A 25,521-nucleotide genomic window follows, 5' to 3' on the forward strand; every position below is an offset into this window, starting at 1 on the left:
TCCACAGACGCGGAAAAGTAGGGGATCCACGATGGAGATAGAGTCGACTGCAACGCGTCTGGTGGCGGGTGGCAAGGTGAGGTGATGCAAGGCACTGCGCTCTTTTTTGGAGGGAGTCCGGGCCAGTAGAGCGGTAGTTGTTTCACGGAAGGAGACCATGGTACTATTCAAATCTCAGCAGTGAGATGCTACAACCTATCGAGACACTTTCATGTTCTTTCAAAGGCGGGAAATTAGGCCGCGTCGAAAGTTTAACGCCAGCAATTATTATTATCCACAGAAAACAATGTGAAAAAAAAACTGTAGACCGGCTGTGTCTGATCAGTGAGCTTTCCCATCGATGATATGATTGGTTGTGTAAAATGTGAAGTGCAGTGTTGGATATGTACTTGTGCGCGTCGCCGCATTGGTGCCTCGTAAGGCCTTCAATGTGAACGGGCAATTTAGCACGGCCGTCTGTTTAATGCCACCACGTGAACCAACTTGTCATTCGGTGTGCAGGTGTTTAGAGCAGCAATGACTTGGCCAAGACTTCAGGCCTCCCAATATGCTTCTGAGCCTTGTTAGGATTGTTTACTAAGCTTCTGAAGCTTGAACTTTTTTTAGGGTGGCCAGGACTGGTATCTTCGTCACACTGCATTTTGATAGCTTCATAGCTGCAGCACGTGTCCCACTACAGGGCTCAAAAGCAGACCTCCTGCCCTGGAGTCTTTTTCACCAACGTTGCGTCTAAAGGTCTGCTTAGAGCTTTTCGTGTCGACAATATTATCATCATCGTCAACCTAACTACGGCCACTCCTGGACAAAGGCCTCTCTCATGTATCTCCAACTGACCCTATCTTTAGCTAGCTGCGGCTACCTTATCCCGGTAAACTTGCTAATCTAATCTGCCCACCCGACTTTCTGCCGCCCCTGCTACGCATCCCCTTTCCAGAAATCCAGTACGTTATCCGTGATGACGATTGATTATCTTGCCTTCGCATTACATGCCCTACCCCTGCCCCTTTCTATCAGTATTGAGCCAGTTGGAAGATGTGTACTCTAATTTGGATCGAAAGAGTGCTTCCTAAGCTATAATTTAACCTCTAAAGAAGCTAGATATAAATTAAGACGAAAAGCTAGATATAAATTAAGACGAACGTAGCCGAAAACTTTGCTGGAGTTGTTAACTACCCGCATTATGCAGGTAAACTAATTAAGTTTCTGCGAGATTTCAACGCCAAAAAACTGCATAGCATTGAGGTTTGACGCTCTAGATTCGTTCAGAAGATAACTTGGGATGGGGTAACTGTCATCTGTGCAGACACACAAGCACATTTTTGTTAATGTTTAAGAGCATCAGTTGTTTACAACATGACTCATTCAGCTTTACTATATCAGTAAATCATACGGGACCCAACGTACAAACCAAAAACTAAATAATAATACAAGATATTCTTGTTTCCCACAGAGAGAAGACAAAATACAAGGCCAGACAGTCAGCAAAGGCTGTACAGACCAAAGCGAAGTACGACACAGGAAGGACGACTTTTTCAGTTCAACGACCAAAAACATTTTCCTTTTCGGAGCTCCGGCCATCGTCCTGCTCGGGTGTGCTTTGCTCGGACTGGCAGCGTGGTCTCAAGAGAAGGTAGGAACACATTGCTTAACATTACTTTCAAATCGACTGCTAGTGCGGCACTAACTTCACAAGACACCACGAAAAAGAGTGCGCGTATGTATTAATACAAAAATAAACAACAGGCAACAAAAAAAGGGGCGGAAGACAGGCTTAAGGAAAGCCATTTTAAAGGAGGCAGTGAACGAAGATGTTAAAATCGAAAAAAAAAAATCTTTACGGCGCAATGTGGTTTTCAAGTGCCAGTCAGACCAGATCGTCAACGGCTAGCGCTAAATTACTATCATTAATACGTTTCTGGAGTAACCGGCATTTTACTGCACGCATTGAAAAGCTATTTTAGGGCAAAAACGTGTGTGTGTGTGTGTGTGTGTGTGTGTGTGTGTGTGTGTGTGTGTGTGTGTGTGTGTGTGTGTGTGTGTGTGTGTGTGTGTGTGTGTGTGTGTGTGTGTGTGTGTGTGTGTGTGTGTGTGTGTGTGTGTGTGTGTGTGTGTGTGTGTGTGTGTGTGTGTGTGTGTGTGTGTGTGTGTGTGTGTGTGTGTGTGTGTGTGTGTGTGTGTGTGTGTGTGTGTGTGTGTGTGTGTGTGTGTGTGTGTGTGTGTGTGTGTGTGTGTGTGTGTGTGTGTGTGTGTGTGTGTGTGTGTGTGTGTGTGTGTGTGTGTGTGTGTGTGTGTGTGTGTGTGTGTGTGTGTGTGTGTGTGTGTGTGTGTGTGTGTGTGTGTGTGTGTGTGTGTGTGTGTGTGTGTGTGTGTGTGTGTGTGTGTGTGTGTGTGTGTGTGTGTGTGTGTGTGTGTGTGTGTGTGTGTGTGTGTGTGTGTGTGTGTGTGTGTGTGTGTGTGTGTGTGTGTGTGTGTGTGTGTGTGTGTGTGTGTGTGTGTGTGTGTGTGTGTGTGTGTGTGTGTGTGTGTGTGTGTGTGTGTGTGTGTGTGTGTGTGTGTGTGTGTGTGTGTGTGTGTGTGTGTGTGTGTGTGTGTGTGTGTGTGTGTGTGTGTGTGTGTGTGTGTGTGTGTGTGAGCGCGCGCGCGTCGCCATTTCAGACAATCATATACGTGTTGCTCGTCTGTATATATTCCACACTGGCAACCTCAACGTCGCACGACAACATTCGTACTAAAATTTTGACGCAGATAATATAGAAGTTTGGGCAAGTTGGTGTGCCATTGTTTTTCAGCAGCGCAGGGGACAAAGGATGAGACAAGTGCACAGGCACGGCGCTTTGACGCGAATGTTTTTCGTATAGCGCTCCGGGTGATGTCATGGGATTGCTCGTTTCATATATCAAGCATGTGCTAGTGAATTTAAAGGTTAGCTTGCGAGAGGGACTCGAACCATCATCATACGCATCTTCAATGTATGTCTTGCCAGACACTAGCATTTCTCTTAAGGCGCGGTCGAGGTGTCCACCGAGATGTGAGACAGTTACTAAGCGATCTCCTTCCCTTAAAAACCAATTTGCATTAAAAAGTGTGATGCAATCGTTCGTCGTACGCCGTTCCAGGTGGCGTCACAGACGTGTGTGTGTGTGGGTGGTGTGTGTTTGGGTGGGTGTCAATGCACACAGGGAGAGTGATGCTTTCGCATTCTCACATGTAAGCAGCCTGAAGTGTCTGTGCTGAATTTTGTTATATGTACGAAATTTAAAATTATTAATGTGCAAATGTGTGTTCCTTGCAAGATGCGTTAGTTAATAGATATTTTCAGCGCCCTCTAAGATTCTTTCCCCCAAACCCCCAAGTTTGCGCATATCGAGATTTCGTTCCCAGTTCCGCGTCAGGCTTTGTGCCCGTCTTTAAGTCCTCTTCTCTGCATTGCGTCATTGCCATGAGGCAATACGGGCAGCACCGTGTCAAAACCACTGCATTTGGGTGAATTGCCTTTGCAGCGCACAATAGAGCCGTTTACTCGTCTAATTCTTTGGCTGTTTGCGATGTAACGTCTTATTATTGTAATGCCACATCATACAACTAACATCCTACTCTTATCGTTAATTTCTGATTTTTATACTTCGATGACGAGACTTACGGGCATTCTTTAAGAGCGGCGAGTTAATAACATAAACGCTTGTAGACACCTTAAGCAAGCGGGCTTGAAGAAAAGCTTTCTCCTTCAAGAAATCACCAGAACATGGTGTCATTGCAACGTCAACCAGACACTGCCTTCGCAGGCTGGCCGGTTTGCTATCTGCAGCGATACTCGCTGCGACTTCGTACACAGCGGAGTATTTGTCCCGGAGGACCTTGTAAGGGGGGGGGGGAGGTTACTTAAAATTTCAGGAACCAGAAATTCTAGCAGAGCTGGCAGAGCTAGCATACAGACAAAAATATTAAGCACAGGATTGTTCCTCACTTGTCATAAACAACTCCTAATGCATTCTCAATTACCAACAATGCAGCTCTATCACACCTTAGACCCCAATACATATATAAGCACGTACGTGGTCATGCCGAAGAATCATGATTGAGATACTAGATACGATGCATATTTGCCTATTCTTGATACTTAAGCAAATATTTTTTTCCGCAGACCATTCCAGCGAAGCCTCACCCGGGTTTTACAGATAGCGTCGCCTCTGGTGATTCTGGCGAATCCGGATATTTTGGCTTTTCCGGCGGTTACGGCGACGTGAAGTTTCCGCTGACAGCGAGGAGCGTTCAAAAGGCGACAGTTTCAACGAGGAACGCTTCATTGTTAAAGCGTTTAGCGATAGTACGCCGGTCAGTAAGGACGAAGCCCCAGATATCCAGCGCCTTGAAAGTTGCCAAAATCAGCGCGTTCGTAGCGCAGAACTCAAACCCGTGCACCACAGATGATTGCCGCCGCCAAAGTGATTACCTGAAGCAGACCATAAATTTCGCGATGGACCCTTGCCACGACCTTTACGACTTCGTGTGCGGCAACTACTGGGGTCACCCGGACGGCCCCTACACACAGGTAAGCGGAAACATTTTGCTTACCTCTCACTGCAGTGAATTGAGTACGTAACCTGTTTATGGCGTTTATGAGTTTACTCAGCTCAATCTAAGCTTTTATTCCTAGGACTTTAGTTTCTAGCGGTCTCTCTTGTGCTCCACCTTTGCCCTTGAGGTGCTTAAGTGAATAGCATAGCATATGGGCAGTTTAAGGATCTAAGCCGCTCATATTAAACGTTATTAGCTACCTCAATAACTGTTCCACTCCTAGAGGAGAGTTCGCCAGAATACTGCATTCGAATGAGTGCTTCACGGGAACGTGCGCCAGGCCCTTCACTCACGGCCGCTTGCAGGTGTTCGCTTAGAGCGCTATGCTTCAGAAAGCGAGGATGGAAACAATTCTCATTTTTTAATGACGCTGTACGTCAGCACAGGTAGGTTTCATAGAGGGTTAAGCACCGCTACGAATAGATGGAGTGGAGAGATCGTTTAGTCTGTAATTATAATTTCGTTATAATCACAACTGACGTCATGAGATTATATATATATATATATATATATATATATATATATATATATATATATATATATATATATATATATATATATATATATATATATATATATATTGGTAAGGAAACGCATACATTAGGTTTCCCTTTATTCGATCAGAAGTAAGCGGTTTTGTGGCCTATGGGTTGCGTGCTCATCTCGCAATCTGAGGCTCCTTTGTTCCATTCCCCGGACATTCAGAGATTTTTTTTGTTGTTGTTGTTTGCTGATGATGTCTTTGAGGGTCTTCGGGACCACTTTTCTTGGACGCCAACAGCGACGCCGGGTTTCGTTGCTAATGTGTCATATATAGGGCTTTCGCCTTAAAAAAGCGGCATTTGTAGGAAAAGTCTGAACAAGAGAAAGCAGATATTTAGCTGATCGAATTGGCTCCTTTTTTACGGAGGCAGTCAACCTTAAAGAAGACGTCAATTTGGTCCCGTAACGTCGAGTTTCCTTTCAAGGCATCTTTGGTCCGAATTCTGAAATATTTATGCTATTAATTGTCCACATTCCCGCTTGTATCAACGCCACTATTAAAACAAAAACATTCCCAAATGCTCTCTTTGGTTTCAGTGACTGTTGGTTTCTTTCATATCTCACAGTACTGCAATCACTTACTTCCAATTATTTCCGATGTCACCTTAATAGGTTATAATGACTTCATTATTTGCCGCCCTGTTACTAATAGCACATACGACAATATTTTCCATAACAACCCTAATTTACCATCAACTTGCTTCAAATTTAGTTTAAAATCACTGAGTATTATCAAAAGATGTTTGATTTGGTTTCTTCACAGTGCAGTTTTCATTTATTTCAACAAGTATCGGCAAATTATGCATGCGAAATTATGCGGTGTACAGTGCTTGCATCAGGGAGCAAAAGTACACTGATCGCTGAACAAATGTATCAAGCGGCTCCTCGCTTTCATGAAATCAGCTCAAATATTAGAAATTTTAGCAACAAATTTATTCTCGTTTGGTTCATATCCGTGTGGCCTTAATGGGATCTCTTATAAGGGACTGGCAGCGAAGCCGTGCTATAAACCGCCGAGAACGAACGCTTCTGCGGAGTGGCAGGCTCAGCATTTCCGATACGCTGGGCCGAATTAATTCGCAGGCTGAGAAAGACATGCGCAACACCTCGATCTCTGCCCTCCACGCTGAAACGGTGCCGGCCAGGATGCAGAGCGCCTGGCAGAAAGCTGCCGGACTCTTCCAGGCCTGCTATGGGTTCGTCACTACCTATCGGAACGAGGTCAGTTCGAGAAATATCCACTTGACAAGTTCCCGTAGGCCATGTCGGACATTGCTTAGTTTCCACGTGTGCATGAGAACTGACTATAAACCTTATAAGTGGTCCACCAAAATCTTAACTCTTTGCTTATCGTGAGAAAAATGCCCGCATTTTGTGGGTATTCTTTAAATTAATTGGTCCAAGGAGTATGTGGCTTAAAATTTAAAGCCACACGTCGAAATGAATTAAGCCAGTTAAATCCATTTTTAGGCACATGATCTTAGTGCTTAAAGCGCAGCCCACTTATAACGAACGTGATGGTGACGCAGATTGCGTTTGTTATATCCGATGTTCGTAGCAAGTGTACGCCCCCAATTCGTAAAACTCGCTTCAAGTGTGCCTACAGCCGGTACGTAGATGCACCACGGCGCTTTACAGGCTCTGCAGGGCGGTCACGTTCTCCTTGCTGAGATCCTTGCGGTAAAAAACCTACAGCCTTCAGGGATGGGTTATAACTGGCCAGTTCGTCGCCAGTTCGTGCAACTCGGCTACCACACTTCAGATACTGTTCCGGTCCTTTCAGGCGTTCCACAGGGCTCTGTTTTAGCCCAAATTCTCTTCCTTCTCTTCATAAACGACATTGCTGACCAGGTGGAAGCGGGACTGAGGTTGTTCGCAGATGATTGCGTACTATATAGAGAAATAAAAAGCAGAGAAGATCAAATGAGCTTAAACAATGATTTCGGCAATATAGCAGAATGGTGTTCGAAGTGGCAAATGGCTCTTAACTTAGACAAAACAGTTTCAATGACTATAACGAAAAAGAAATCCAAACTTAGCTTCCCTTATGGCTATAGCAGCACTGCACTCAAGACACTCACCGAGCACAAATACTTAGGCATCATTATATCAGCCAATCTGGGGTCGACAGCTCACGTAGATCATGTAACAAGCAAAGCAATGCGTAAGCTCATGTTTTTAAAAAGATCCCTGCGGTATTGTACGAAAGAAGCCAAGCTTCTGGCGTATACTACTATCATTCGCCCAATACTAGAATACGCAAATGTCGCTTGGTTCCCGTACACGCAAGCTCTAACAAAACTACGATTGAGGCTGTCCAGCGAAAAAGGGCGCGCTTTATCTGCAACAGATATAGGTGCACCGATTCCCCGACGCTGATGCTATCTGAGACTGGGCTTGACACGCTAGCTTGTCGTGCGACGCTTCACCGGCTGAAGTTTCTGTACATGATTTTACATAAAAAACTTAAAGTTGATTCTGCTAAATAAATGACTCTGAACACTTCCAGAGAAACGCGTCACAAAAATGAACTTACCATACAAGAATATTTCTGTGCAAATAATACCTTTATGTTCTCCTTCTTTCCGCGAGCTGTGCGTGAGTGGAACTGCCTTGGTGAATCAGTGATTATACAACCAAGTACTGAGAAATTTTTGGCGCTAGCTGGCAAAAGTGTATTGTCAGGAAAGAAACTGTGATTTTTATTTCCTTTTTCTAACATTTTTGGTGTTTTCCGTGCATTTGCTTTTCGATGCATTTGTATTTCCATGTATTTCTATATTCCATGAATTTACTTGTACTTCTCGTGATCATGTAAGTAAGGAAAAGGTGATGATTACTTATGGGTTATCTTTGTTTTTGCTTTTTCCATTGCCTATTCTTATTGTCCCCATAATCTTCACTGTACTTTTTGCTTGCTGGAAAATAGTGTTTATGACTGGTCGACAGTTTGCCTACGACCAGAACCGAGTCCTGTAAAAATCTCAGAAACAAGGATTGGCAGTATTGACAAAGAAATAAATAAATAACCTTGCTTTAAGCATCCAAATCAGCTGGTTGCCGGTCAGCCACATTATTAAGATTCAACGGCTTCACCAGGGCACGGCTCCACAATTTTATCTCTGCGGGTCAGCATCCTTCCAGCTATGTATCAACGACTCGTCGCCACAAATCTACTCAGTGGTTAGAGCGCTCGGCTTCTGACCCGGAGTACCCCGGTTCGAACCCGGCGTAGGCGGGAGCGTTTCAATGGAGGCGAAACGCAAAGAAAGGCGCCCGTGTGCTGTGCGATGTCATTGCACGTTAAAGATCCCCACGTGGTAGAAATTATTCTGAAGACCTCCATTACGGCACCTCTTTCTTCCTTCCCTCAGTCCCTCTTTTATGCCTTCCTATAAAGCGCGGTTCAGGTGTCCGCTGAGATATGTGAGACAGTTACTGCGTCATTTCTTTTAATAATAATAATTGGTTTTTGGGGGAAAGGAAATCGTGCAGTATCTGTCTCATATATCGTTGGACACCTGAACCGCGCCGTAAGGGAAGGGATAAAGGAGGGAGTGAAAGAAGAAAGGAAGAAGAGGTGCCGTAGTGGAGGGCTCCGGAATAATTTCGACCACCTGGGAATCTTTAACGTGCACTGACATCGCACAGCACACGGGCGCTTTAGCGTTTTTCCTCCATAAAAACGCAGCTGCCGCGGTCGGGTTCGAACCCGGGAACTCCGGATCAGTAGTCGAGCGCCCTAACCACTGAGCCACCGCGGCGGGGCTCATTTCCTTTCCCCAAAAACCAATTTACCAATTTTATTACGCCTGTTCTCGCCAGTGCCCTTTAATGTAGATGGGCATATGCAGCGACGAAAGGATCGCACACAATGTACGTTCACACACAAATGTATAACTTCTACTGTGTCCTACCTGGCGCTACCCGGACGCGATAGCAGAACAAAAGGTGGAGCCGACTGGGCAGGTGGCGCATAACACAGCGTGGCCAGCAAGGCATGCAAACTTCTCAAACCGCAGCCGTTACTTCATCCACGACCATGCTCAGTAGCTTCTGCCTGCAGTTCGGATAATTTAACCAACCACTGCTCATGGAGGAAATGCTTTACCTTGTTGGCGGTCAGTACGTGCTTGGCCGGCGGTTGCGTACAGATTCAATGCCGCCTTTTGTATTTTTTCTGGTGTGGTGTCGTAGGGGCTGAGAGCCGCTCCTCGGGTCGCATTTGCTGGTAGCGTGAGTTATTCAATTGTGGGCGGAGTTTACGACGCATCCTCGTTTGCTAACCGAGTTGTGCGGCGAAAATTGTTGCTTCTATCTGAGAAAAATTGTCGTTGCCCTAATACATATTTTGACGGTATCAAAGTAAACGTCCGTAATACACTAGAATTCGTTATATCTTTAGACGTCATAAGTGAGCTCGAATGCCTCTTTTAAAAAAATCAATTTTGTTTGCGAAATTCAGGTATTTAAATAAAATTTCAGCAAAATTTGGAAAAAATATGCTTCATCCACAAAGAGTCTAGAGAAGCTTTGGGAAATACAGACTGTTTCTCTGCGTAATAGCAAATACGTATGAAGGAAATCAGTTCTCACTGCCATAGTTTTTCCATTTAATACCTTTAGTTCATGAAATAGGGCGGAGCAATCGGGCGAACCCTCCGCAAAGCAGGTGGTACCAAATCATACCCAAATAATGTGCAAACCCTCGAAACGAAACTAATGACGTCGGTAACGCAAATACGTTTTCCAATAGAGCCACTAAATCAACCACAACGGTCCAAATAACAAAGTAACGGTGGCGTCGCCTCCGATGATCTAGGCCGGTGCCTCGGGTCTTCTTCGCCCTCTGAACTAAAGTCGGATCATGTTCCAGCACCTTCAGAGTGACTGCTGTCTGGATCAACGACAAGGCATCGACAAGGAAGTGCAAAAATTGATGGCCTAGCTCTGTTAGGCCAGGATATACGTAGAGAAAGTGCGGTTCGGAAGAGTTAGTAGTATATGAAAGGAACGCATTCACTACATGGCAGAGTAGCAGAGTGGTAGCGTCTCCGCCTCAAACGCCAAAGGCCCTGGTTCGGTTCCCAGCCTCGAAACAGGGTTTTTTTATTATTGCGTGAATGTGCGGGGGCTCCAGTGGCTCCCGCCCCCGACCACCTGGTTGGCCACGTGGTACGGAGCAGCTGCCGGCGGCGCTGCGCCGTTGCTGGTCACGTGGAGCGGCGCGAGCACGGCGAAACAGCGAGTTCGTGGCCAGTGTAGCCTTCGCTACAAAACAGCCAGTTCCGTGTCGAGATGGCCTTATCAAAACTGGCACTTCAAGGCTGCCACTTGACGCTAGCTCTTCTGTTTCCTGCGCAGTCTCAGAAACCTAGGGCAGTGTACTTGGTTGTTTCGCCAGAAATTTTTACGCTTGGTGTCCGCCAGTGAGCACTGTGGATACTAGCAAATTTTGAAGGCCCCCAGGTCATCAAACACTCTCCCAACAGTGGGGACGAAATGCTACCCATTTTACGTGAACTGTGAAATACTGGCACGTTCCTCCGTCATACTTGCCGCTCAAGCTCTTTTCCTATGCTACGCCCTGACAACCATTGCTTCACTTGGTGCGTTGGCAATGACGAATGCTTTGATTACTTAGAATGCCTTGGAATCGAATAACTAGAGAGACGCCGCGGTGGCCGAGTGGTTATGGCGCTCGGCTGCCAGCCCGAAAGACGCGGGTTTGATCCTGGCCGTGGTGGTCGAATTTCGATGGAGGCGAATTTCTAGAGGCCCATGTACTGTGCAATGTCAGTGCACGTTAAAGAACCCCAGGTGGTCGAAAGTTCCGGAGCCCTTCACTACGGCGTCTCTTATAGCCTGAGTTGCTTTGGGATGTTAAACCCTTATAAACCAAACCAAACCGAATAGCTAGATGACAAATTACAGAAGCATTCTGGTCGACTTTGATAATTTTGTCATGATATTAGGGGCCGCTTTGGCGGCGTTTAATGCACAGAGCTCTCTCGACCAAATAGTTTCGGCATCCTGATCTGTTTTGAGCGAAAGATGGCGCTTTCTTCTCACTGATGTTAAGAATTCGACACTCTAAAAAGAAAGGAGTAATAAGGGAGTAACCTCTTCTCTAGCGCACGTCCTTTTATAAAATACAGTGCGAAAGAGGACAGTTTATTTCCTTTTTACTCCCATATATCCTTATTCCTGCTAAGAATGCTAACCAGCTGTGAGTGGACAGTCTCATGAATGTGTTATCTGTGGCCATATTATCTAGGTACAAGCATCAATGGATGGTCTTGTCGGGCTTACGACGAAGCTGACATTATTATTTCGACAGCTCTGAAAAGTACAAATTGTTTTAGCATTTCCTCTTAAATACTGCTCTCGGCTTGTTGTCGCCATGACCCGTTCTACTCCTCGAATATACTTTCAGGTATCTCGACCTTCTTCGGTAGTCAGAATGATCTTAAGACGATATTTTGTTCCCGTTTTTTTTTACATTGTCGGCGTATTTGAAGGCATGAGTTGGCATGCGCTGCACAAAGGAAAGCTGGAAGCGCCTGCTAAGTTCGCCATTTTATCACTAACAGTAGCAGCGATTATTCAACGACAAGATAGAACTTTTAATTCGGTAGAAGGGGCTCTTTCACGTTTTCCCATTTAATTCCTAAAATCAAGCCCTTTCAGATTTACACAAATTACAACCTGAACGGAACGTTCGCAGCTTGAAGAACTAAAGTCATTGATGGTTTCGCTCAAACTGGACCTGCTGAACTTGCGGGCTTCACGGACAGTCGACCCTGCGGACATGGTGGTGCGCCTGGCACTGGACATCGGCGCTCCTGCAGTCTTCGACTTGAAGATATATGAGGACACATTCATCGACAAAAAGCGGCTTATACAAGTGAGTGCTTGTTCATGTTCTCATGTTCGTAGTGCTATCCAAGAGTCTAGAGAGCCAGCCTGGATATAGGAACAACTCAAAAACCAATCTAGCTAAGCGCTCACTCTTTTTAGAATGCTTCTGGTCTCCGGCGCAAGAGCTGTGTGGGGAAGAGGTTGTGGAATCAGAAATCCTTTACTGTATTAATGAATTTAAGTACGCATGGAAAATTAATCTTATCACAGCGCTTTATGATGTTACGCCTCATCACCACATGATCGCGTACAGCGCAAATGGCGGAAGCAAGAAGTTGTAACCTTTAATAAATATAAAATCTTGGAAGTAAGTATATTCTGCAATCAAATACCTATACTGAAGGTACAGCCTTCGCTAGTAATCGGAAAGCCGTACGCATACCTTAGCCCTCTTCAAAGACATTGAGTTTTTGTTTCAGTCAAAACTATTCAAAGGAGCGATTGCAGTGTTTCGGTTCCCACGAGGAAAGAGATCAAAGAAGGACGAAAAGAAAATAACGACATCCCACACGGGGTTAAATGTAGTGGCCCTTTAGTAAAAACTAAAAACTATATACACTGAAATAAATAAAAAGTGGCCCCACACTTGAAAACCAATAAGGAACGCATTTGAGAACAGCAAGAGCGTTAATAGCAAAACAATGCAATCCTGCCGACGGGAGACTTGCGCCCACATTCATAGTTATAGTGAAATTGTATGATACATGAAAAAATTGCGCTCACAAACTATTTCCCGTTCCAAACTGCTTTTGTCCAGTATTGTGGGGTGCGGTACTTTCGGAGTTTCGCCGAAGTATACGCGATTTCATCTTCTATGTTGATCACTCTGTGTGCAGTTCAAGATCAGCGACCCTCAAGCAGCATGGCACGCGAAACGAGCCGAACTGAAGCACAGATCGTCAAACAAGATAGAGGAATACATACACGACCGGCTGCTCTTGTACCACGGCTTCGAACCCGACAGGGATAAGAGCTTGGTGGATACAATATACCGTTTTGACGAAACTCGTGAGTTCATTTCATTTTCCTCCAATCCTGAAACCCCGATTTCTAACCTGCAATACGCCTGACAGCTTCCACTCGTCTGACGAGAAATGCACCCGGGATCGGAAGAATGGCCCTTCACTGTTTATTTTTTTTTTAATTGGCCAAGGACGAATGAAATTTTGCAAGCTTCTGCTGGTGAGCTGATGCCTGTCACGCAAGGAAATGTGTAATTTGGACGTCCGCTGGAATACTTGCTCGACGTTGTGCAGACACTGGGACGCCTGTCGTTCCGCTGTAGCCATTGGCATTCGCACTTGAAATTTCTTATGGATGTGAAGGCGGTGGCTCGGCACGGGTTGCGCACCCCTTGGCATCTTTCATGGCGGAGAAAATAGGCATATTGTTCTTCTGGCCAATGCCTCTAGTTGTGGTCACCTATTTAAATCACCTGTTTCAAAATAGGTTCTTTAAATAACAAGGCGTTTTCATGGCTAAGTTATAGTCACCGGGGGCAAATATGAAGCAACTTTTGCTGCCTTTGTTCATCCTGTATTTTACACATCAAATCTCTCTAAAAAAACACATTAAGAACTAACGCAAACCTGCACTATGCTAAAACACGAAAAGAACCAAGACGTATTCACCGCCAGATTCTTGAAATTTACGTGAGGCCCCTTATGGCCATCGCAGGTTTTTAACCTCTCATGTGAACGTTCCTTATAGGCAACCCATTTCGCTGTACTCGGTCGCTGTACTCGGACAACGCACGTATTGGAAAGGCAGGAACTGACCGTTCTTCCGTTGAAGTTATGCATTTCCCTTGAAAAAACTCTAAGCTCTCACCCATGGGAACTCGCAGGAACTCCACCATAGTTTTAGTGCAATAAGTTTCTCACTGCAATAAAGAAAGTGAATTTTAAGGTGCACTGTATCCAGAGGACCAGTTATCTGTTCCAGCCTTCTCCATTTGGCAGGACGGGCTGCAGGAGATAGACGCATCAGTTATTGGTGCTTTATGTTCTTGTTAATTCGTGGTCAACTTAATACAGTTCAAAGCATAACGTTCAGCCTGATCATATCCTGGGGGCTGCCATCTGTAGCCACCAACTGATTCTCGAGGAGTTAAAAATGATGACTCGCTCTGATTATATCATTCAATCAAATGGCTACAACTCCACGGATATTGCATTTTCAGAGAACATCTACTGCAAAAGGGAAGTGAAAGCCATATTTATTGTCAAAGGTATGGCTGTGACTTCACGACAAAATACTGAGAGCTGTAATTGTTATTTCCGTCGCGAAAGGAGTTGAGAACTATTGCGCGTGCATTTTTGTTGAGAAAAGAAACGTTTATTGTCAAATTAAACAGTACCGGCGATTATTTGGCAATTTTTTTTTCAGTTACTTCAACCCTGACCAGGCACGTGAAGTCGCACACCGAGTTCACCATTCGAGCCATTCAAAATATGGGAGAACGCATGGCTCCACTGGTAACGCCAGGTGTGTGTTCGTTTGTCCGAGAGAAGCCAAACCTGAGCTCTAATCCAGTACTATTGCCCTCTTTGAGCAACTTATGAGCGTGTTGTTTGCCAGTTTCTCTGATATCCCCAAGACGTGTGATGACAGTGATTAAGCAATCATACAGGAAACGTCGATGCTTCTATTTCCTGTTATGTTTATCTTTTTCTTTTTTCAAGGGTATCGTATAAGGAGTACGCATGGTTAGAAGTGGTGAGCTAAGTTGTTCGTAATGTCTTGGTAGTAAACTGCTTTCAGGCATGCTGACACTATTTATGTAAGAGCCGCCGCGGTGGCTGAGTGGTTATGGCGCTCGGGTGCTGGCCCGAAAGACGCGGGTTCGATCCCGGCCGCGGCGGTCGAATTTCGATGGAGGCGAAATTGTAGAGGCCCGTGTACTGTGCGATGTCAGCGCACGTTAAAGAACCCCAGGTGGTAGAAATTTCTGAAGACCTTCACTATGGCGTCCCTCACAGCCTGAGTCGCTTTGGGACGTTAAACACCCATAAAGCAAACCAAATTATTTATGTAAGCGTATACTGCCGCGAAGCTTCCTAGTATTCGTTAGTTTACGCTCAAGCCCCCCGCCACTCGACTCTGTCATTTTGTTTTCGCCGCGAGATGCGACCAGATTTATCTGGAGCGATCGCAGTGACATCCAAGTGCTTCTACATTGTTCCAGGCTACTGCAGTGTTTCTTGGTGCATTTGCCTTATATAGAAGGTTCCTTCCCCGCTTAAATTGAGCAAGACCGAGAGTGGCAGTGATTCCGTTCCTCGACAACTGCCGAGCACGCTTGTTGCTATATTTGCGTTTTCATTTAGGACCCTATTGAGCCCTATAAACAGTTTCTTTAGAAAGCCCTCTTCGTGCCATCCTGACTGCCGGAGGGTCGTCACCACAATGTGAGAGATAGTAAGTTGAGGTTATCGAAGAACCTCGCCGCACCACTGCTGTATCGCGGCCACCACCATGTGACAGCAGAAAAGATGAAAAATCCAGTGCCGCAGTTCAAAAGCAAATGTGCAACTCTAGTGAAATTAGCTTGATGTGAAGTTTAGGTAAGCCTCGTGCGCAGTGCATCCCCGCTTTATTGGAACGCCTCACAACACCGCAGAATACTGGATGAGCTAAGCAGTGATTTGTCTATCTAGGCGTGCTCGCGCGCTTTACTACCATCAGCTTCTGTATGTAAATCATCCTTCCCTAGCCACATTTGCTTTCGCATACAAGACCAGATACCAATCCTTTTTTAAATTTGAGAATCGTTCATTCAAAAGAAATTAAATTCCGCAAGTACACAAATCTTGTCAGGTTCCCCCTGTTGTTTTCCTCACGCCTGCCACGTGTGCTCTAACATGGTTGTTGTCTGGGTTGAGAAACTCACTGTAATAGCGCCTTTTGTTTGTTTCCTGAATGAGAGATCCGAATAACGCCCTTCCCGACAGGAACTTAGAGCTACATGTTGAGTGTCCGGGTTGATGCTGCCTACAGCAATCTGCTGTCGCCTTATTTCCTGCAATCTCCGTTGGTGTCTAGTTGTCGTTCCTTCACTTTGGCGTAGCGGTAACGGCTTCCAAAATATATGGCTTCGCGTTGGCAGTTGCTCGGTCCATCCGTCATTATGTATTCAAGCGCTTGCTTAGCCCACTTGAAAAGGCAATGACTAGAAGAACGGAAAGACAGACAAGCTGGTGCTCTTTGAAAAGCACATCGCGAAAAGAATGCCCGCGCCAAACAGATAAAAAATAACTCTTGTACTGTCTCTTTTGCATGTGTCTCTGAAGCTGTTCAGGCTCTATGATGAAAAGGTACTTTGCGAAACAGTGCAAGAACTTCCATGTTGTCTTTTTGCAGGCCAGTGGACCAACTTATTGGCCAAGTACACCAACGACGTGTACAATGGAGGCGACATGATTCAGTTCCAGACGCAGCTGCTTGAAGGACTAATGGAGCTGCTGCAGGTGTCCTATTGGGGAAGAGAAGGTTTCCGCACCATGTTGGCTTGGGGCCTCTTCGACGCTCAGGTCGATTACGCAATGCCACAGCAACTGGTAGGCAGAAAGGACAAGAAAGTGGCTTGCTACGACCTCGTTCTACAGGTTATGGAGATATCCGTGACCAGCCGGTACTTGAGATCCAGTGAGTCCTTGTGGTCATTACTAGAGGAAAGCGAATGAAGGGTTGCAGAAATTCTATAATGTAAAAAATGGCAAACTCCTAAGTTCTAGTTGATGAAGAAAGAAATAATCCAAGAAAAGCAAAAACATTACGAAAAATTTATGTGACACTAAAAAATTTTCTTACTTCCCGAATCGAGAGGTAAGTACGCAGGCCGGTCAGCATATTTCAGGTCTCTTGAAGGCCAGTGTTCGCGCAACAAAAATACGAAGATGCACTAAGCGCAGCCGTACCAGAATTACCCTAAAAAATGGGAACGCCCATCTTAAAAACAATTTTCTGAGTTTATTTTTCGTGCGTGGCTTCAGATAGCTGATTGTGGCTTGTCGCAAGGGATTCCTTATATAAGATCGAGCCATTTGCGGCACATAACTTCCCCAGCCGTTGTAGAAATATGCGCAAAACATGCCTCGTGCACAATGACTCCATCTTTCCTGAAGGAGATATTGTCAGACGTTGCTCCGGTTTTCACCAGTGCTCCAGTTTTCATATATGCGCTGGTTTGTTGCTCAGATAGCGCCTGTCATCGCGCGATTACGTCTTTGTCCAGGATGAAAACGAGTGTGGAAAATTGTGTACGCTGTTTATCTTTGCCGCTTAGACAATACATCTTTTTTATCATCACTCACTGAACCTGCATAGATAACAGTACCCCTGTTTGTTTAACGCTGCTCTCAAAGTTTGTTTTTCATTACAAATTAGAAGACATCAAATGCGGCAACTCTAACCATGAAACAAAAGGCGACAAATAAAGCGCATCCAGCAGCAATGCAGTGCTAGATGAAACGACCGTTGACTTCTGTATGACACCAAGATTAAGGTGAAATAGTGACTTAATCACAACTCGAAATGCAGGTATGTGTCTATCGACACTCTGCATTTCTGCTTGAGCACGGAATGCAACAGCCTAATTGAAGGAGGCATAAATCATACTCGCTGTTGCATGAATGGACGACTGCTAGAATTCTCGACTCACGGAAATTTCTACAAGGACGTTAACCCAAAAATTGGCGCATCTCTTTAGATTTTCCTAAAGCATTTGTCCAGGATGCACATTTCCATCTGATCTTGAAATTACCTGCACTTATGATCACGTGGTCATACTACCATAGCTTGGGCCGTACCACCACGTAATTAAGTTCGGTTTAAATTTGCCAGGCACTGAAGGTCATTGCTGAAGTGGTGCCCGTTGTCTCAAATCAAATATTAAGGCTAAGATCAGGATTCAATGACAAAGGCCAAGGTCAGGTACACAAACATTCATATGATCACGTGGTCATGTTAACATTTATCTGGCCATACCACTACGCAGTTAAGTTCGGTTTGACCTTGTAAGGCGTTGAAGGTCAATGTCTCATCCACATCAAGATCGGAAGTCGAACCGCGAGGAGCAGAGCTCCCGCTCTAAAAGCTGATGCGGACGCACCCATCTCATTTGCCATATCCGCCGGGATTTATTTATTTCGTTTTTTATCTTTCCTGCCTTATGAAAGCTCCTTTTACGGGGTGAGTAGTCTCTTTGTGATCATAACGTTGTACCCTATCGATGCAAGCCAACTTCGATTGGACCTCAGTCTTCCTTTAATAGAGTAATGCAGTTGCTACCACAATTACTGCGCAGAAGATTTCACTTTCCTCTTCGCGAGAGAGAGCTGTGCAAAACCAAGAAGATTCTCAAGCGAAGCCGATAAAGAGATAAGCGCGGAGACGTGGAGGCCTCGTTCTAAAAACTAAACTTCTCCCAGTCGCTCAACTGCGCGGCGAATCCGAATCATGCCTCCTGAAAGTTGACTCGCAGCGATGGCTCAGTGGAAGGGCGCTCGGCTACTGATCCGAAGTACCCGGATTCGAACCGACCGCGGCGGCTGCATTTCGATGGAGGCGAAACGCAAAAGGCGCCCGTGTGCTGTGCAATGTCAGTGCACGTTAAAGATCCCCAGTTGGTCAAAATTATTCCGGAGCCCTCCACTAACGGCACCTCTTTTCCTTCTATGAGTCCCTTTTTTATCCCATCCCTTAACGGCGTGGTTCAGGTCCACCGAGGTCTGAGACAGATACTGCGCCATTCCCTTTCGCCAAAACTAGTTATTTGAGCCGCAGTACCCGGGTTCGAACCCGACCGCGGCGGCCGCGTTTCAATGGTGGTGGTGGTGTAAAACTTTTATTTGTACTATTTACAAAGAGGGATTCCTTGGACCGGGCCGGAATACTAATAGCCATATAAGTTTTTAGAATTTTTAAAACGCGATTATCCTCGCCAGAGTGGCTCGAAAAAATTTCGCTACATCGTGCCAAAATGCATGCGCTATCGAAAGCATGCAGGCAAAGCGACGTTTCCAGTGCACGTAAATATTCTAAAAAAATTGTCAAGCCAGAGCGCCAAGGATAAACACATTTTCGAAATTCTAAAAACTGATATGGCAATTACTAACGACTGGCTACAAATATCTACTTGCAACTAGGAGCCTAACTGTTATAATTAAAAAGATAATTATTGAAAATTTGTTAACCAGCTACCTCTTAAATCGATCCGCCGGTTTTCTGGTGTCCTCAAACACAAGTAATTCTATGCCGCAAAAACCATATTTTTAACTCAGAAAACGTTTTTTTTAAAGAATTAGTCTTCTCTGTAACAACTGGTTTACATCCTTCAAATATAGTAAATTTTCATAACGCTCGCTCCCTCGAAAACATTTCAACCAGCGCGCTATCTGGCGCTGCTGATGCGCCTCGCTCTTGGTGCGCCATGCAGAAGTCTACGCGGATACGCTGAGCAAAGCAAAGGACATGTTTTCCAAAGTACAAGATGCATTCGAAGCAACTCTGCGCGGCTCCAGCTGGCTGAAAGGAAACGGACTGGACTTAGTTTTACGGAGGCTGCTGATGATGAAGGTCCTCGTTGGCGGTCCTGGTCCGAGGCTCGACGAATCCTTCGTCAACAACCACTACGGTCAGTACCACGCGCTGGAGTTTGCTACTGTGCGTGAAAGCGGGTAGTGCCTACAGTTTAAAGAGAAAGGAGTAAACTGTCCTCTATATAACACCCTTTTTAGAAGGGGTGCGCTAAAGGACAGCTTATTCCCTTTTTACTCCCACATAGGCGTGTTCTTGCTGAGTGTGCCCGCCGACCGAGTAACATTTGAATTTAATGAAGAAGAATGGATGCACGTTGCCGCGTCCTTAATAAAACAACAAAATTGAACCTGGCAACCGTTAACGCCGCAACCTTGTCCAGTGGGGCTAGTCTAGCGACTATAGACTAGCTTCACCTGTATAGTGAACTTTAGTATCCTTCTTTAGGCAGACCTTTGGCCTTTACGGAGCAGAATAAGAGTATCTAAAATGATTTTTGCATATATTTAAATCCATTGAGTGAATGAAGTGGTTTTTGTTTACCTCTTTACTGTGCCATACGGTGGGCAACGAAAACTGTGGTCCAATTTTTCTTTTGTCGCGCTTCATTTACCGGCAAAGTGCAAATGCGCGGCTGCACGTTTCACCGTAGTGAAATCCTGCCACCCGTCACCGTCACAACCGAAATGACATCCGCTTCCGCCGTTTCGCGCAATCAGGTGAGGCCTAAAATAACGGTTTCGGAAATGACGGAACCTCGGAATGCGGGCCCAGATGTTAAGGACGTTAAGGAGAAACAAACTTGTGCACAGCATTTGGACATCCCGCCGGTAAAGACAGAGGAAGTGAAGAAAGCCTTAGGATCAATTCAGTGAGGGAATTCAGCTGGTGATGATCAGGCGACATTATGAAGGACGGTGGGGAGATCGTGCTAGAAAAACTAGATACTTTGTATGCGCAATTTCTTATTTCCCCGAGCCTACCAGAGTCTTGGAGGGACGCTAACACCATCTTAATCTACAAGAAAGGGGTCGTCAAGTGCTTGAAAAATTGCACACCGTTCAGATTACTGTTCGTTCTAACTAGCTAGACAAGTTACTTGGTGAGCTAATCGATATAATAAGACAACTTACGCGTTTGTGAACCATATGACCAGGCAGACTTTTGCAACGGCTACTCGAGAAGCATTCGCCATGTTCCTTGGTTTCGATGTCTACTGGCTTCCTTCATACGTATGCATGCCTGTAGTTCGGCGTCGAACGTCCGCTTGCAGACAATGCGACCACCATTCTCTGCGCGCGCAGCTGCCTTTCCGGACATGGCACCGAACGGCCGCTTCCTCGACTCGTGGTTCCAAGCCCTGTCGGCGAGGGCCAACCAGAGGTGGGCGGACCAGACGCACGTCTTCTTTAATACGAGCATGGCCAGTCCAGCCTACATTAAGGGCAGCAACGCCGTTGTCATCCCTGTAGGCGCACTGTTGCCCATCCTCTTCTATGGTGACGGAAACACGGCATTGAACTACGGCACTCTTGGCGATGTGAGTGCCAGGCTGTTGAACCTACTTTACGTCAGGCAATGACAAATGATTTTGAAACACTTCCTCCTATAGTACGCGTGAATTACAATGCACATGTATTTTGCGCTGTCTACTTTTTAATGCATCATTTCTGTAGACTAAGCACCACTGCATTGGAGAGAACTAAGGAGTCTCTTTTCAGAATTCAATTTCCCTGTTATGTTGAATACGTAGCTAAGGACATACACTACGCAAGATTACCTCTAAGGTATTAATTTTGATCCGCATGAATAGGAAAGGAAACATGATCAGATTAACCAAGAAACATCTTTAAGCCATTTTGTAGTATCAGTCATATTGAAACAGCGAAGGAAATATGCCTTCGCTGGGCGCAGAGAGGATACTTTAACATATATTATAAGGAAGTAGTTAGTCATCAGCATCAAACCAAGACCATCGATACAGCTACAAAGAAAAGCTACACAGCTTCAGCAGAAACTTCCTAGTCGAAAGAAATTCTTCCCCGCCCGAGGTGCCAACCCTGCACCACCGCCTCACCGGGACAGTCACTCTGCCAATTCATCACATACCTGGATACCGTAAAATCGTCTAATTGATTAGCGCGTCTGAACCTAAGAGTTTCGCCTAAGCCTTCGCGGTTCACATTTTCAGACTACATCATTCCCCATACGATTCTAAATATACTACGGAGCTCCACACTTCCATGCCCGCAAAATCCGCAGATCTTGCAGCCCGTCTCAGACACCGCTCGACGAGAGCGGGCAACATTGTAACGACCCCGTGGAATGAGTAAATACACAATACGTTTTCTGGAGAAAAAAGATACTTCAATCGCTATTCTGCTGTGAATGTGGCCTCATTTTTTGAACATTGTTTCGCAATTAGCGCTGAGCTGCTTTTAACGGTTACCGAATGTAGAGACCAATCCTTCATTTGAACAATAATTTCCCATCTGAAATTCACAGCCTCTCTGTTAATGTCCCTAGACGCGTCCGTTTAATTATCTGATATGGTACCTAGTGGCTGGTAAACAAATATGTTTCTCAATAAGCTCTCCTTATTGCCAGAATCGTTATCAATGATTGTCACTTCTAGAAAAAACAACACTAAATATATCACGGCAAACAACCGTTCATTGCGGTCATCTGCGGCGGCAATGAAGTGCTTCCGAAATGCGATAAAAAGATCTGAACGAGAGGCTGAAAGGATCACATCCTGCGCTGATCTGATCTTTGCCAGGCAGCACGTTCCCGTAATGTCTTCGTGTTTTTTTGTTGTTTTTTTGTTGTTTTTTTGCAGGCCTTGGGCCAGCAGATCATGAACGCCTTCGACATTGAAGCAGGCGCCAGGTACTGCTTATCTCTGGAGGCTAATGAGCGCTACTCCAACAAGAAGCTCTGCGTTCGCCAGTCACACGAACAGGTAAATCTTAACCATGCCGCACATATCGGGCCCGACACGAGCTGCATTCTGATTACAACCGATTACGTGTTGTGCATCACCAAAGGTCAATTCGGCCATCAACTGCGATGACAGTCCACGTTAAAGATCCCCAGGTGGTCGAAATTATTCCGGAGCCCTCCACTACGGCTCCTCCTTCTTCCCTTCTTCTTTCAATTCCTCCCTTGTCCTTTCCCTTACGGCGCGGTTCAGGTGTCCAACGATATATGAGACAGATACTGCGCCATTTCCTTCCCCAAAAACCAATTATTATTATTATCATCATCAACTAAATTATTCCGGAGCCCTCCCCTACGGCGCCCCTTTCTTCCTTTCTTCTTTCACTCCCTCCTTTATCCCTTCCCTTACGGCGCGGTTCAGGTGTCCAACGATATATATGAGACAGATACTGTGCCATTTCCTTTCCCCGAAAACCAATTAAATAAAAAAAATAAAAAAAACTAATGCAACCACAGTGCTCGACGAACCTGGCGTTTGCAAACGAGGCCTTCTACGAAATTATTCCCGCCTTCCCTATGGCGCCTCTTCCTTTTCAGCGCGACGGCGTCAAGGATCCCTACGTCACAGAAAAGGCCGCGTCTTCGTCGGCATAGACATCGTTGGCCAAAAGCGAAACGATAAAAAACTTCAGAGAAGCAACCTGTCGGTGGATAATGGCTACCTAGATCACGTGACCTTGATACGTCACCACAACCTGCCCACCGTGACAGGTGGCAGCTAAATTTATTGATTGGCCGGGAGAGATTGCTCGGGAAGAGCAACTTTGGTCTCCTAACCTCACCCCCCCCCTTGTGTCCCCAAAAAAGAAAAGCAAAGATAAAGCTACATCAAATAACAAAAAATCTGCAGCAGTTTTCAAGCGGTAATATCCGTAATGATTCAGATAAGAATGTCTTCCTTTCCTGTCTCACATGCGCTGCTTTCATTTTCTCTAGATTATGCCCTGCGGTTATAAACTTGACTTCTCTACTTGTTTCATGCTGGGTACATTTTAAGATGTTTAGGCAGTCCTGTGGTAGTTTTTTTTTTTTTTTCTAGCAGTTCAAGGTGTAAACACAGCGTTTTGTCTGGAGTTTTATTTCCCTAATACCCGCCGTTTCGAAAGAGACAGAAGGTAAAATTTATTTTCACCACAAAATCTTCTTCTGCATGCTGATACAAAGTACCGTTACTTTACAGTAAACTTTAACGCTGATTCGCGCGATCATATTCCGAATTCACGAGGAAAATTTGGTTCAATGCTGCAAGCTATAAGATCCGTATCGTGCCACAAATATTTCACTAGAGATATCTCCCGAGACGACGGTGCAGTGACCACCATTCAACGATTTTGAACAAGGCTTACTCTAGCATGCTGTAGTGTAACGGAACAGGCGCAGAAAGATGATCGTGGCTCATTCATAAACCCACAACGCACAAGGTTATCCAGCGCCTGCAAACTTCAAGTCCGACTTAACATAGCGATTCAATTGTGTATAGGAACGAGATCTACATATTTTATTGACGCTATTCAGGTCATGTGGCGCGTGAACTTTTGGAACACACACTATCAAAGGCCCCCATTTCAATAACACTAACTGCCGAGACTGGAGCTAAATGTAAAAAACTTCCTCGCCGGCTGAACGAATTTCGTCTAGCCACCTATAATATTATACCCCCATGAGGTAGCCACATCCCCATCCCCGCTTACTTTCGCTGATGTTACCGGCGTTACTGTCCTCTCACTTGCTGCGTCACACGTTATCCCCCTCATCCACCGGCGAAAATTTCGGAGGTGGGCCGGGCCAAATTTTGCCAATGACCCGGGTCAAATTTCGAGGTTGCATCGTATCGGGCACGCTAAGTTATAGTTGGACAAACATTTTCGGCCAAATCAGCCAAGATAAAATTTCGGGGGCGGCCCTGCCCAAAGGCTGTTTCCTAAGCGGTTTTGCATGGTCACACCAAAGTCAAACTTATGCACATCTCGGAGATAGACTTTTGCATCAAGTAGAGCCATCGCTCTAAAAAATGGCTGACAATTACGAGTCACTGTAAGGCGATTTCTGAGAGCATCTGTGGCGGTACTCTAACCGTAGGCGACCGCCTATGTACATCCATAAGTCGCCGCATACAGTCAAATCAATGTCGCGGGGAGAGGAAGACCAGAGCCGTGAGCTGAGACACGTTAGCGAGAGCCCGAACGCGCGAGCGTGCTTCAGAACAATGTTTTCCTGCTTTTTTGCCGCGCCACCTGCTTTCACACTACTTCTGTCCTCCTCGCACTCTCTTCCCTAAGGCCGTTTTTCTTCCTCTAATGCACTCTTTCGCCCGTTGCGCACAAAGGTCGACGCCAAGACACTCCACTCTACGCAGGAACGGCCGCCTAAAATCTGTGCTTTGAAGCAATAAGCAATATAAACACATTGTGCATTCCTTTGGGGAGTGTTAAAAATAATTATTGCTGCAAAATAAACAATCTAATGCTCTCGCAAGCAAATCCGAGGTTTCTTATATTTTCAGAGAGCTACTGAACACACAATCACAAATATCTTCAAGGCGAAAAGATGTCCCGCCTATGTGTTGTGAAAACGGTAGCGTTCTTTGCGTTCATGTAGGCGGGCTATCCGGGATCGCAATCAGCGGAGAACCCACGGGCCAGGCCGGCGGACGTGAGCGACCTGGTGGGCATCGCGATGGCGTACGAGGTACTCCGGACTCTTCCCAGTGTCCAGAAGACCCAGACGCTCCCGGGCGTCAACCTCACAGCAGAGCAGCTCTTCTTTGTTGGCCATTGCATGACGACGTGCAAATACGACGACCGCACACCGAGCGGCCGTTTCGCGGGACCCCGCGCCCGGTGCAACGTTCCAGCGATGAACATGGACGCTTTCTCAGCGGCGTTCGGCTGCGGCGCCGCGGCGCGCATGAACCCGCAGCGCAAATGTTCGTTCTGGAAATGA

The 25,521-nt window shown here is 45.7% G+C and overlaps 1 protein-coding gene across 1 annotated transcript; it reads left to right on the forward strand.

The window, feature by feature from the left end:
• On the forward strand, positions 1–25,521 carry LOC144108517 (neprilysin-1-like). Its single transcript, XM_077641733.1, has 12 exons — positions 1–76; positions 1,451–1,630; positions 4,142–4,549; positions 6,202–6,339; positions 11,846–12,025; positions 12,876–13,047; positions 14,428–14,526; positions 16,402–16,686; positions 19,478–19,675; positions 20,883–21,118; positions 22,418–22,540; positions 25,177–25,521. The coding sequence occupies exons 1-12, from the start codon at positions 32–34 to the stop codon at positions 25,519–25,521; spliced, it is 2,409 nt and encodes an 802-aa protein (XP_077497859.1). The 5' UTR covers positions 1–31.

The sequence above is a fragment of the Amblyomma americanum genome, chromosome 10 (genome assembly GCF_052857255.1).
Source record: "Amblyomma americanum isolate KBUSLIRL-KWMA chromosome 10, ASM5285725v1, whole genome shotgun sequence".
Taxonomy (NCBI): Eukaryota; Metazoa; Arthropoda; class Arachnida; order Ixodida; family Ixodidae; genus Amblyomma; species Amblyomma americanum.